Source organism: Dipteris shenzhenensis, chromosome 17, assembly GCF_047967505.1.
Source record: "Dipteris shenzhenensis isolate YYH24624 ecotype China chromosome 17, Dip_SZ_1.0, whole genome shotgun sequence".
Taxonomy (NCBI): domain Eukaryota; kingdom Viridiplantae; phylum Streptophyta; class Polypodiopsida; order Gleicheniales; family Dipteridaceae; genus Dipteris; species Dipteris shenzhenensis.
Window position 1 is genome coordinate 33,389,081 of NC_141612.1, and position 14,575 is coordinate 33,403,655.

The following is a 14,575-nucleotide window of genomic DNA, read 5'->3' on the forward strand; positions in this document are numbered from 1 at the left end:
TGCTAAGGACAAACAAGAGAGGTGATGATAAGCAGCTCTACTTTGTGACCGTGTCTCAGGGCACTGTGCTTCTAAAAAAGGAGCCATAATCTCGCAACACTATATTTTGTTGTGATTATGTTCTTGTCCTTTTTGGCCTGCCGTCATCTCCTTGTACGGACTTGGAGCAATTCCAACATGATACATAATCTAGTAGTGAGATACCCACTAACATACCAACAAGACCATTGAATACATCCCATAGCACTATAGGTAGCCTTAGCGAAGGTTCAACTTTGTCTTTTTTTTGCAAATTTTGTGATTGGTTGGTGTGTTGACTCTAGAGCATCTCTTTCAAATTTGGGTGTGCTTTTTGGGACGTGCATTCATTCCCTCTCTCTCCTCTTGCATCTCTCTCTCTCACTTTGGGCAGGTCCATTGAATACTATTCACCTTTTTCTCCCTCTCCCTCTCTCTCTCTCTCTCTCTCTCTCTCTCTCTCTCCTTCTTCTCTCTCTCTCTCTTCTTCTTCTTCTCTCTCTCTTGGCAAGCCACATGAATGAACTTCATCTTGTTTCCCCCCTTATGTTTGTGCTTTCTTGCATGGTATCTCTAGTCTAAAGGTTGCCTATCAGGAAGCAATGCTTCAACATGACTACATCTCAAGCTTGAAACTCTATATGTCTTTTGCAAGCAACACATTCATTTCTTTGAGCTTCTCGACAATCAATTATAAAATCTGAGGTAGAGCACCGTTTGCTCATCCATCAAGTGGGGAAATAAAATTCCAAGTATGACATGCTATTCCAAACCAGTGAAGCTTGGGGGAGGTGGAGATGCAAGAACGTGCAATGCACACGGGGTTGTTAGTGCGTTGTTACTCCCAGGAGAGCCAGGTAGAGACCGCAACAAAGAGCAGGGTCCGGAGTGGTAAACCTAGGGGCAGGTTTGGTTTATCTTTAAACCCAAAGAGAGTGAATCCAAAGACACCATTATCAAGCCTTACCCTTGTTCTTGTGTGAAGCTTTGGCCCTAGTTCTTTGAGCCCCATCGCTGAGCTTGTTTTCTGCTTCAGTCGCTATGACAATCGATATCAACCTTCTGAGAGAAGAGAGGGGCGGCGACCCCAACCGTGTCCGTGAGTCCCAGAGGCGCCGCTCTGGCCCCGATGGCCTTAACGTCGTGGATCAAGTCATCTCGCTTGATAAGGAATGGCGTCAATGTTAGTCATCTTCCCTGGCTGTTTCTTTTGAGAGAGAACTCGACGGCGTGCTCTTTATTTTGGTTTCCATGTGCTCGTAGCCGTGGTATAGCTGTGGATGTTCAGCACCTACTTTTGCCGTCGGCCTCCTTTAGGGAGAACGATGAAAAGGCCGGACATAAAAGGAAAAGGGGAGGACAACGTTGCATGCGGATCATTGCCTTTTGGCTGGTTTTCTGAGTATTATGTTTCCTGTTTCAGGTCAATATCAGGTGGATCAGGTTCTTCGGAAAGAAATAAACCGGACAAATGACAAATACAAACAAAAAAAGCGGAACCCAGATAAGGTGGGTGTCTGGGTGCCCATCTATTGCAGGGTATTAGTCGAAGATAGACGTTCGTCTCGGCCATTGTTCTTGCATAGCGGTATGCAAAAATTGCGGTAATTCATTTTCCCGATGCAGGTAGAAGAAGATATCGACGAACTTACCCGTCAGATGAAGGATTTGCAAGCTGTAGAGGCTGAAACAAAGAAGCAGTTGAAAGATTTGAAAGCGGATCTGGATAAAAAGCTGAAGGCTGTGGGCAATCTTGTTCACGACTCTGTCCCTATTAGTGATAACGAGGTCTAATGTACAGTGCAGTTTTCGCCCTGGAATAGTATTGTCAAGATTTACGAAGTGCCCATTTTGAATCTCTATCATCTGTCTGGTTGGTAGGCCAATAATGCTGTCATCAAAACGTGGGGCACTCCAAGAACAGATGCAGGCCTGAGGAACCATGTTGACCTTGTCCAACTTCTCGGGATAGCAGATTTTGAAAAAGGTTTGTTCATTCCGGAATTGCTAATTTCATTGGTATTAAGTGTGCTATATTCTTAGCAAATTTATATCTTTTTGCATATGAATGCCGTCCATTGGCTTTACTCTCTCTCTCTCTCTCTCTCTCTCTCTCTCTCTCTCCCCCTCTATTTTTCTTTTTCGCTTGTTTTGATTTGTATTTTCGTAAGCACTGGGTTTGCCCAAAGGCTCTAGGATCTTTTATGAACGCAAATGTTTTTGTATTGTTGAGAATTTGGCGTATGAAGCACTGGTTGTTTGCCACTTCATAGCTTAGTAAGCATTGAATTTACCCACAGAGAAATTTTCAACTACATGTATTGCAGGCACAAACAGGATCACAACTAGTTTGATATGTGCCCTCATTTAGTGGTATCCCTCAATGCGTGATTGTTTTTGTATTATGTTGCAGGTTCAGACACAGCTGGTAGCAGAGGTTATTATTTGAAGGGGGTTGGTGTGTTGCTGAATCAAGCTTTAATTAGCTTTGGCATAAAGTTTTTGTATGAGCGTGGCTATACTCCTATACAAACCCCCTTCTTTATGCGAAAGGAAGTCATGGCTGAATGTGCACAGCTGTCACAATTTGATGAAGAATTGTACACGGTATGCTATTTGGATTCTTGGAGGTCTAAACGATGGAATGGTAGTCCTAGTTGCCTAGTCAATTTTCAATGTGTGGATTTTGGAATTAGATGATGTGCATAATTGTTACGTAGTATGTTGGATTTGAACAACCAAGTTAAAAGGAAACGAAGCGCATCTTTTTCAATTACAATAGGGAACCCATGATTTCTTCGTGTTCTTTGTTCAACGGTACTGAACTCACTAGGCCATACAAAAGTTGAACTTATAATCAATTTGAAATAACTAGAGACATCATAGGGAGGGCTGATGGGAGAAGTACCTTGCTCGTGAAAGGAAGATCTAGAGCGAGTGCCTATGTTCTAGTACATAGCAAAGGTAAGAGACATCCTTCTTTGCTTGATAAGTTCTCATATTTGATTTATTGTATCAATAGATTGAATGAATGATAGTAAGGTGTATGTATAATGTTAGGGATTGGCAGCCTACATTGAGTCTTTCATGGCCAGTGGCCTTTGTACAAGAGTGCTTATGAAGAATCCTCTAGGTTGTATGACAAGAAGGAAACAACCTGTACTCTAAAATCAAATTTCTTTAGATGTACAAAGTAATTTAGAACAATAAATATTATAATCCTTAATGTCCTTCGAGCTCCATGTGTTAAAACTCTTTAGTGGCATAACCCAATTGAAGGCTTTCTTGGCACCAATTGCAAGTCGTGTTGACTGTATAATGATAGAAGCGACCAGCTGCCTTTGTACAAGAATGCTAAGTAAGTCATAATTTTTATGTCGTTTGGTTAGTTGAGAGTTGCCTAACCCATTGTTGGGTGCTGATGATAGTCGTGGGAGCTCGTCCTTGATGGAGTTTATGGTTTTCCATCTTGTGATAGTCATGAGAATGAATTTGCTCTTTTTTTTGTATTTTCAGAGGATGAGTGTAGGCATGTTATTGAAAGATAAATAGATAGAAATATAGTTAGTAAAAACTTACTTTTTGGCAAATAAATCTTCGTGAAGCTTTGTAGCAACATAGCTAAGATTTGTTAGATCTTAGTAGCTAGATTACATACACAACGTGATGGTAAATATAACTTTACTTTGTTTCTTGAGTCTCGACCTATGGTGTGATTGGAAATGCTATTGGAGGAAATGAACGGGCTGAAGTACATCATAGTGTGTCTAATTGTGCTACAAAGTGAGAATCTCAAGTTGGAACTAAAATATAAAAAAACAATGGTCTAAAACATCCTTTGGCTTGTGATATCTCGCTTTGAAGCTTCTAATTGTATGTTGTTTTTCTTTGTTGAAGGTCTCTGGGGAAGGAGATGACAAGTATTTAGTCGCAACTTCTGAGCAACCTCTATGTGCACTCCATCGTGGCGATTGGATACATCCTTCCAAGCTTCCTATTAGGTACCATGTTGTTGAATATGAATTTTTGAGAAAACTCAATACGTAGAATCTGATTTTTATTTTCCTAACTTGTTTTTTCAAGACTCTTTCATAAATGGGCATTACAAGAAGAGAGTTGCATTCATAATATGTATTGGATTTTAAGAAATTGGCAGCAATGAAGAATAAACAAACACCTTGCTATCAAACTTGGCTTTCATACCATCTCGAAGATATAGCCAAACCCCCAAATCACACTATCCTTATATCTACGCCTAAGAACGAGGCTACCTAGCTCTTGCAGTGGAATGATACACTATCCTTAGTGGAATGTTATACCAAGAGATCATGCTATCCTTATATCTATCTCCAATAACGAGTCCACCTTGAAAAGAGTGGTGAAGTATCACTCAACATATCTTAGCACATGCAAATCTTAAAAGAAATAGGAATTATAGCTGAAAATTCTAAAACAAGGCAATACGAGACTTGGAGAAGAAGGGATTGCCTCTCCACTCTCTAAGAAAAAGTATCCTCTGGCATAAAGTAGATCTCGTAACTCCTTGAGTGGAGAAATAAAACCTACCTATAAGTGCAATCCGACCTAAATTAGTCTCTCTTTCTTGATAAAGTAAAACAAAAATGAAGTTTACCTCTAGGCAGAATACTTGAAACAACAGTATTTGAAGTGTCGAATTGGTGTTTTGATAGTGTAATGATATTTTAGTCTTTATTCAATTGCTTTACAAACTGTAGAGGCTAGCACAACGAACTCATCGTCAATATTTGCTGTCCAACACCATTGATTTTTTAAATAGATGAGAAGATAGAACATTATATATCAAATAGGGGAGTGGAATGGAGAGAGAGAGCGCGCTACTAAACGAGCATCCACTCCAATGCAGAGTGTTGAGTGTAATAGTGCTACATAGTCATGTCAGAATGATGGTCGTCTACACAACACTAACATCCTCATCATCAGAGCATCAAGACGGATGAGGTAATGGGGGCGTAAAGTTAGAGATAGAGTGCTGGCGGTTGCCCGCACACATGGTCTAGTATTGTCTCTTGGTCGTAGCTCTATGGACTACTGCAACCCTTATCGGGAAAGCCCCAACTTTGAACAAGGAAGGAATATTTCCAATTGTAATATGTGCATCTATCGTCTGTTTGAGGTGTATTAGGTCATGTTTCAAACCCAGAAGAACGAGAATTACTGCTATCATGGGGTAAAGTCAGAGACCAGTAAGCGTTGATTTTATTTGATCCAGGGGCTACCGATAATTTCACATCAAAGGACCTAGCCTTGAGACTGGGAATAAAGACAGAGGAGCTGGACAGGGCTTTGGATGCCGATCAGATGTTCTGTGGGAACCTTGTGCCAGTCACTCCCTTGATAGGGAAGCTCCGTCTTCATGTACAAAGTTATGTGGATTAGGAAGACTTCTTTATTTCTCCACTGAAACATCATGATGTAGTCTTGGGTATGCCTTGGTTTCATCGCAAGGTAGTGAAGTTGACTCTTCCTGAAAGAGTGTTGGAGTTTGTACATAAGGGCAAAGTACATCGTGTGGTTGCTAAGAATAGAGGGGAAACTATTCCCATTGTATCAAATAGTTCTGTTGGAAAAGAAATAAAGTTTGCAGTTTCAGCTTACATGATTTTTGTAAAAGAGAGAGATGTGGAAAGGCATACTGAATAAGTGAGGCAGATCAAAATAAATTTTAGTTTATTGAAAATTTTAAAGATTGCTTTTCTGACGTTTTGCTAGGAGAGCTATCCCCTGAAAGACTTGAGGATCATGGCATAGAACTCATCCCTGGCAGTGAGCCACTCAATAGGCTCCCATATAGAGTTAGTGTAACTTAGCGAGAAGAGATTATGACTCAGGTGTAGGTTGTCCAAGGGGTTGATTCAGCCTAGTTCTTCTCCTTTTTGTTCCCCTTTACTACTAGTACAGAAGAAAGATGGTTCAATTCATATGTGCATTGATTACTGCGCACTGAACAAAATGACCATCAAGAATAGATTCCCTATTTTGCACAGTGATGATGCGTTGGATCAGTTAAATGGAGCTTTAGTTTTCAGCAGGATAGACTTAAAGAGTGGCTATCGCCAAGTAAGGATACATCCTCAGGATGTGCACAAGACAGCGTTCCGCACTACTTTCGGGTTGTATGAATATCTGGTGATGTCTTTTGGATTGACAAATGCCCTAGCTACTTTCAATAGGATAATGGATCGTATCTTTCGACTCTACAGACAGTTCACTGGTACCTTCTTCGATGACATAATTGTCTTTTCTAAATTTGAAGAAGAGCACAAGGAACATCTTGCTAGAGTGTTTCAAGAGCTGAGAAATCATCAGCTCTATGCAAACAGCAAGAAAAGTGAATTCTTCCTGGAAGAAATCCATTACTTGGGGCATATAATATCCAAAGATGGGATATGGATGGATCCGGCAAAGATCCGTGCTATTCACGAATGGCCAGAGCTGAAAACTGTCCATGAAGTTTGAAGTTTCCTAGGCCTGTGTTCTTACTACAGAAGATTTATCAGGCATTTTGCGGATATAGTTACTCCGCTCCATGATCTTACTAAGAAAAATGCAGCTTTCAGATGGGGAATTCCGGAAAAGACAGCCTTCATCACACTTAAAGAGAGGTTGACCAGAGAGTCAATCTTAATAGTTTCAGATTTGTATCAGCCATTTGATGTGGATTGTGATGCTTGTGGGGAATGTGTTGGGGCTGCATTGCATGATCCATGGTTGTTAAGACACTCGTGTCTTATGATAAGACACTTACGACACTTAAGACACCTTTAGATACTCTTGTGTTTTTTTTTTTTTTTGGTGGGTGGGGAGTAACAACACACATTGAGTTTGACTTAGCCATGCTATCATTGATGGTGACTTTGGATTTAGCAGTGGCAGTGACCTCATAGATTCAGATTAGGATGAATCTTCAGAGATTTGAGTCTTGAGATTCTAAAGCTTTCTTTCAATTATATGTATTGAGATGCCGGTTTCATTCATGTCACATGTGACAAGATTCAATTGTCAGTTTAAACCTTTAAGTACTCAAAACTTGCGAGCTCTTCAGCCGTGAGTCTTAACTTTAACTTTTAAGACTTGAGTGACAAGTCTTGACTCTTAACTACATTGTACAAGTGCATTGTTTCTTCTTGCATTATTTAAGTGTAGCTTATTGTACTTCTAGAATCTAGCAGCTAGCTATGCTAGCAAGTTGTACATTTGTATACTTATACATATATTAATTAAATATTTATTATTATAATCACAATTGCGTGTCTTACGTGTCTTATCTTTAATACACTTTAGACACTCGTGTCTGAAGCGTGTCTAACGTGTCGTGTCTTAAGGTGTCTTACAACCATGATTGCATCAGAATGGTCATGTAGTGGCCTATGAGAGCAGGAGACTCTGAGATGGAGAGAGAGATTTGGGAATCTATGAGAAAGAGTTATTGGTTGTAATCCATGCCATCCATACATGGAAGCATTATCTTTTGGGTGCAGATTTTACAGGTAAAACAGATTACCAAAGTCTGAGATATTTTCTAATTCAGACAAAGCTTTTCGAGAAGCATATGAAATGGGCAAATATGTTGTCGATGTATCATTTTCAGATTGTCCATACCCCATGAATTCGGAACAGAGTGGCAGATGCCTTGTCCCGAAGACCCTAGGTCAACAATGTAACTATTGCTTATCATAAGCATCTGGAAGATATGAGGGAATAATATACTAATGATGCACATTTTGGTGAAATTTTACAGCAAATGCAAGAGGGGCAGTAGTCACTATTTCCTAAAAGATTGACTGTCTATGCATCACCCAAGAGATGAGGAAAAAGATTTTGGAGGAATGCCATGCACCTCCCTATGCTGGACATAGAGGAATTACAGCAACTCCTCTACTATAGAGGTATTTCTTTTGGCCAGGGATGCGGAAAGATATACATCAGTTTGTTACTAAATGCCTTACGTGTCAGAAAGTGAAGTATGATAGACGGAAGGCACCTGGCCTACTTATGCCTCTTCCCATGCCTCAGGCACCGTGGGAAAGTATTACAATGGACTTCATTTTTGATTTGCCAAGATCAAAGTCAGGGAATGATGGGATTTGGACTATCATTGATAGATTCAGCAAGCAAGCTACCTTTATGGTTTTGCGAACCGGAGTTTTCATTCCGGTTGGCAAAACCATAAAGGTACATCATATGGCTAAGCACAGATCTTTAACCATCATGGTATGCCTAAGTCCATTGTCAGTGATCGAGATCCTAGAATGACTAGTCTATTCTAGAGAGCTTTATTTGATAACATGGGGACAAATTTGAATTTTTCTTCTTTCCATCCCCAGACAGATGGTGAAAGTGAAGTAGCAAATTCTACAACATTGGATATGCTGAAATGCTATATGGGTGACCAAGGTTCAGATTGGGAAAAGTACCTACCATTACAATAATACAGTACATAGCTGTACAGGGAAAGTCCCCTTTAAGGTCATACATGGGAAGGTGATTCTGCCACCTATCCTGAGGACCAAGGATGAAATATTTGCAGCTAATCAGTTTGTGAGAGACCTTCAGACAGCATACAGCCAAGTCTGGACAGCAATTGAAAGGTCTCAAGAGAAGCATAAAAGAGCTGCAGATAAGCATAGGAGACAGTTAAATCTCAAGGAAGGGGATTGGATACTTTAAAGTTTGAGAAAGCTAGGCTCTGCAAGTTTAAAGGCAAACAGAAAGTGTATGCAAAGTTATCTTTTAGGTATTATGGCCCTTTCAGGGTTACAGAAAGAATAAATGAAGTTGCATACAGGTTGGCATTGCCAGAGCATTGGAGGATTCACAATGCATTCCATGTGAGTCTTCTAAAGAAATTCCAGGGGCCAAAGCCTACAGAGCCAGTATTAGAGGATTTACCAAAAGTGGATGAGCTGGAGGAGGTCCTTCAGCCAGAGCAGATTGTGTACCATACCGTATGCAAAGGTCCTAAAGGCAAAGAATTTTACAGGTAGCTTGTAAAATTCAAGAATTAAGTGGATGGATGAAGACATGTTGTTTGATCATCCACAGCTTTTAGATGTTTACAAAGAAGCTTTTCAGTTGAGGTCAATTGAATAGAAGTCGAGGGGATGTCACCACAATGCAAATATCCTAAGTCAAAGTACAGTTGACCATTTATTTAATCATAATTAAAGAGTTTTCTTATGTGTTAATTATGGTCAAAGAGTTCTTTTAATGGTCAAAGAATTGACTATGATCAAAGATACTTGACTCTAGTCAAGTAAGTTTGACTTCGGTCGGGGAGATTGAGTTTATTACCGAGAGGGTTAACCACGATTAACCAGAGAACCACAGAGTTGACTACGGTCAGAGTATTGACTTCGGTCAACGAGACTTGGTTTATTATCAAGAGGGTTAACTACGGTTAAACAGAGAACCACAGAGCTGACTACGGTCAGAGAGTGTTGACTTCGATCAATGAGACTTGGCATGCGTCAAGAGGGTTAACTACAGTTAACTAAGATGTGCCAACTTCGGTTGGAGAGACTTGACTATAATTAAGGCGCCTCGACCCTTGGTCCAAGCCTCTTAATTATGATCAAGAGTGTTGACTTCGGTCAACCAGAGAATAAATATATTTGTTATATTTGTTATGTGTGCATTGTGTTCAGTGGGGATGCCCACCGTGACTAGAATTAGTCCACAGTGTGTTATTTGCATGCAAAGCGCTAACAATTAATGGGTGCCATGGTGGTGCGCTTTAATTAATTGTTGCAGGTGCTAGGAAGAGTTATTTTCCTAACTGCTACGGGAGCCTAACAAGAGTCTAGGAGGCAGTTTGCGTGACCAAGTGCTTCGAAGACTCCAGAGTTGGCCTTAGTGGCATGTAATTAGGAAAGTAATGTAGAATTTGACAAGTGGCCAAGAAAGGGAGCCTAAGAGCTCATGTAATGATTCATTCACGTTTAAATTTGGTATGAACAGCTTTCACGCTGAACTCTTGTACTCGATTTCTCTCTGATGAATAAAAACCTTGGGGGGGGGGTCTAGCCCGACTGTTGTCCTGGGTCCTAGTGTATCTGTTGAGAGAGGGAGAGCAAATGAGAGTATCTTTGCTGTCTTTTACGAGGAATGTTTCGAGAGCTTGATATAACAAAGCTGCTGATCCGTCACATAGGTGTGTCACAAAGCTCACCTCCGCTCATTCCGTGGGCTCGTGTTTCAGGCACTGCTCATCATAAGACTTTGTCTTATGTATATGCTTCTCTTGAATCTCGATGTGATCCATTGGTCAATAACTTCAAGAATGGTCATCGTGCTTCAGATGGAAGTAACTTGTACTTTCTCCCATGAGCTCTACTTTCGTGGGGACTATTGCTCCTCTCTTCTCCCAACATAGCCTGTAAGCTCATCCTCCTCTGCGTAATTCTCCACATCCTCATTTTCTTCTTGCAAAATCTTCTCAACTCATCCAAAACCTCCAGGGTTGCGCTGTATTTTCTCTTCTCTGGCCTTCTCATCAACCTTCTTCTTCATTTACTCCTTTGCTTTTGTTGAAATCTGCTCCTTTGGTGGGCTGATCTGAGTTTTTTCTCTTTTATGGCTTTCTAGGGGTTTCTAGAGTCGTGAACTCATCTTGGAAAGTCTCATATCTGACCCAGTTTCAGTTTCGGAAGAGTCAATGATCTGGCTCTTGGGAGGACTTTTCTCCATGACTACTACTCATGGGCACTCATCAATTAGAAACATTCAATCCACAAATTGGACTGCCTTCTTCTTGTCAATTGGCATTGAGGATAGCGATGGCTTCCTTGTGCCCCTAGCATCACGGCTTTGGGTTTCCATTGTGGCTTCAAAAACGGAAACATTTTTCCTCAGATGTTCACAACATAGAAAAACCTAGATCTCAAATCAAATACTAGTTGTATATGATAAACCGTTGTAACCTCAATCCACGTGTAAAATCACACAGTATGCTCAATCTATCAACCCAATGACCTCTAGTTGTCAAGCAGATAGTGCCTGATTAAATTGCAGTTGCAAGAACATCAAATTGCAGTCAGTTCAACAGCTGGCAGCCCAGAGGGTGTAAATGCCTTAGGTCTTACTCTTGCAAGTGTACATGGATTGCAAGTGCCAGATGTGCACAAATGAAGCCTAGAGCAAATTTCAATAGCTGGTGTTCAGGTTTTTTGTGATGAGTTTGGTTGTGAAGGGTTTGGAATGACCATTGTACTAGTACTTTCTCATCATGATGCATTCTACTTGTGTATCTTTCATTCTTTGAAGCTTATCTTTTGCTTATTTCTAAATGGATAATATTCGTTATTATCTCAGAAACACCTTTTACCTTAGTTTGGACGTGATTTCATGTGATGTGCTCTTCATTTGTGCCTTTTTTTGTATTCCAGTGTGTGATGATTGTGCTTCTGAGGCAGGTTCTCCTCTTTTAGGGGCTTGGGCACTGTTATTAGCCACTGTTTACCGAACCCTATTTGTGAAAGACACACTACTAGCTCAATCTTATGATAACAATATAAATACACACATTTTTGCTCAAAAAAAAAAAGGCCAATGCAAGCTGGAATGCTGTGAACTTGAATGCCATTCAATAGGCCTAGATTGCTATTTGTATATTGTGGTGCCAATTGTTTCAGTGATCATTCACCATCTTATGGAGGTTTTGTTTTACTATGTTGTTCATTGCTTTGGTGCTTGACCATTCAAGAACATATAGTATCATGTATGTTGTTGATTTCTTGTATTGAATTAGGAATTTCTTCATCATCACATTGATGACCAAATTGATGGAGTGAGCACCTTGGTCAAACCTGGTCTTTATTTGTATAATTATCTTTTGGTGTTTGGGGGATTCACCAATGTGGTCGAGTCTCTTTTAATGTATTACATTTGGATGATGTGGGGATTCATCTTTAGTTGAGTCTCTTTTAATGTGGTGCATTGGGGAAGATGCAGATATGCTGGCTATTCTACTTGTTTTAGAAAGGAGGCTGGGGCTCATGGAAGGGATACCCTAGGCATCTTTAGGGTCCATCAATTTGAGAAGGTGGAGCAGTTCTGTATGACAAGCCCACTTGAAGATAAATCGTGGGCCATGCATGAAGAGATGCTGAAAAATTCAGAAGAGTTCTATCAAGAGGTAATGGCCAACTAATCTTCAAAGTTCTTAATTTGAATTAGGATCTCCCTCTCCTGTATCTCTCTTACTACTATCCGACAGAGTGATTCCGTGAGCAGGGATGAGATGTGGAATGTCACCGGCGACTAAAGTAGGTTTAGCTGTGTGCCTAATTTTGTTGGTTGTTATGTTATGGTTCTTTTTGCAGAGCTTGGATGGTTTGAAATGTTAGGATCTTCTTAATTTCGTTGGTGGTTGTCTGTTATTCTAACTAGCGTCTTTTGCACAGCTTGGTCTCCCATATCAAGTTGTGGCAATTGTATCGGGTGCTTTGAACGATGCTGCAGCAAAAAAATACGACTTGGAAGCTTGGTTTCCTGCATCTGAAACATACAGAGAGCTTGTTTCCTGTTCTAATTGCACAGACTATCAATCTCGAGATTTGGAGATTCGCTATGGGCAGACAACAGTGAGTTGAATATGCTGAAAATTTGGGGTTTCTTGTTTACTTTGTGATATCCATTCCTGAGCCTTGTCTGTACTATTTAACAGGCCAATGACAAAGAAAAGCAATATGTTCACCTCCTCAATTCCACACTGACAGCTACAGAAAGGACAATATGTTGTATACTGGAGACCTATCAAACAGAGAATGGTGTAAAGATTCCAGAAGCATTACAACCATTCATGCTTAACATGGAATTTCTTCCTTTTCAGCAACAAGAGACTTCGGCAAAGGTGTCTAAATCAAAACGGCCAAAGCCTCAGGTAGTCTTCTGTTACCCTTGCGGAACACTTCAGATGCTTAACCTGAGAAAACGAAAGAGAACATTACTAATTAGTTTTAATACTGTCATCATTCACAGGATACCAAAGGAGCTAATGTCAATGGAGACAAGTAGTCAATGAGATTTGAATCACCAGGATTAATCTGGGGATGCCATCCATTTGTTCCTCTGAAAATTTTGTCAATGTGACTTTTCCACCAAGACTCGATTCAAAATGAGTTATAATAACAGATTTATAACGATTCATGTGTCAAGAACTATAAATAACTTCATATTAAATCCTTTTTCTCTAATTAGATATTATTTTAGTGAATGCTTGAAACAATGAGCAAGGTTGCACTTGCATAGCATAATCAACACTATAGCGTCTTAGAAGATTACTAAACAAATGCATTTATGACTTTAGTTAAAGATATTGTACCTTTTTTGTAAAGCTACATACTAGGTGTCACATTTTTAGCTATGAGTCTCACACCTAATGATTAGGGAGACTCTGAGAAATAAGAAAGGTCACACTATAAACCTCTTTTAAGATTCAGAAATGAATGTTAGGACAGAACTTTGAAAAAATGAATAAATGTTAAAATCTTTAATTGTTCTCAAATTTATATGTGCGCTGTTGTGCAAGTTTTTGCATAATTGTAAGATGGACCTTGTGTCAGAAATTTGTTTGGTACTCTTTGACAAAATGAAGACTATTAATGGGATATTCTTTCTCAAAAATTAATATTATTTTCCTGGGTGGATCCTTTTTTTGAGCAGGATGTCATCAACTATTGCGCGTTGTCCCAAGTTTATCTTTTGATACATTTCGTAGTACGATTTGTTGCACATCACATGGTTTGGACATTGCAATGTGCAAGGGATGTCCATTTTATTTCTTTGCAATTGCATTTCTCTACCGAGGTCAAACTTTTCCACTTCTGTAGATATTGATGGTGATATTGTCGAAGTCAAGTCTGTGGCGGTACTGCATCCTGAAGGGAATTTCGTGCATGAAGACATTTTGTTGAAGAGGGCTTTGTTGCTAGTGCTTGTTTTTGCGTGGGCAATGTACATGTCATGCCAAATCAGGTCCTTACCTTCGACAGAGTGCTCAGTCGTTTGGAACGGTAGATAGATCAGGTATTGTTCTTTGAAATATTCTTTTGGTTTTGTGTGTTTGTTGTAGTTGTTGAAGCGTATTACCTAGCAACGTTTTCTGCGTCGTCCAATGCCATTTGCAATTGTGAATTCGGTTGCATAGGAGGCAAGGCATGTTTTCTCCAAGTTGTGTGCCCGTTCGATATATTTTGAGGCGATGTCGTGAAGAACACATTTGTACTTACGGGGTCCAGCCTTTGCAAGTCTTGTCGCCTTTTCACAGCAAAAGTGTGCGCTCCTCAGGTGCACTCGTGTTTATGGACACAAATTCTCTTGTAGCACTAGTGAGTGGCAAAGACAGGCAAAGGTTGAAACCTTTAGCGCATTGATGTGCTGGGTGTTAAGAATGGTGTTGCCCACTTTCTTGATGCGTTCATTTGTGGGGACGTTGTTTTGGACACTGCTATGTAGGATGTGCAGTACGATGTTGCCTTGTGCAAGTTCATGACAAATTGGATATCTGTATTTGCTT

The 14,575-nt window shown here is 40.0% G+C and overlaps 1 protein-coding gene across 1 annotated transcript; it reads left to right on the top strand.

The window, feature by feature from the left end:
• Nucleotides 1-984: 984 nt before the first annotated feature.
• LOC147892005 (seryl-tRNA synthetase / serine-tRNA ligase) lies at nt 985-13,222 on the top strand. Its single transcript, XM_087388685.1, has 10 exons — nt 985-1,201; nt 1,442-1,527; nt 1,645-1,806; nt 1,900-2,005; nt 2,432-2,625; nt 3,916-4,019; nt 12,010-12,193; nt 12,462-12,641; nt 12,725-12,940; nt 13,039-13,222. The coding sequence occupies exons 1-10, from the start codon at nt 1,060-1,062 to the stop codon at nt 13,072-13,074; spliced, it is 1,410 nt and encodes a 469-aa protein (XP_087244811.1). The 5' UTR covers nt 985-1,059; the 3' UTR covers nt 13,075-13,222.
• Nucleotides 13,223-14,575: the final 1,353 nt, after the last annotated feature.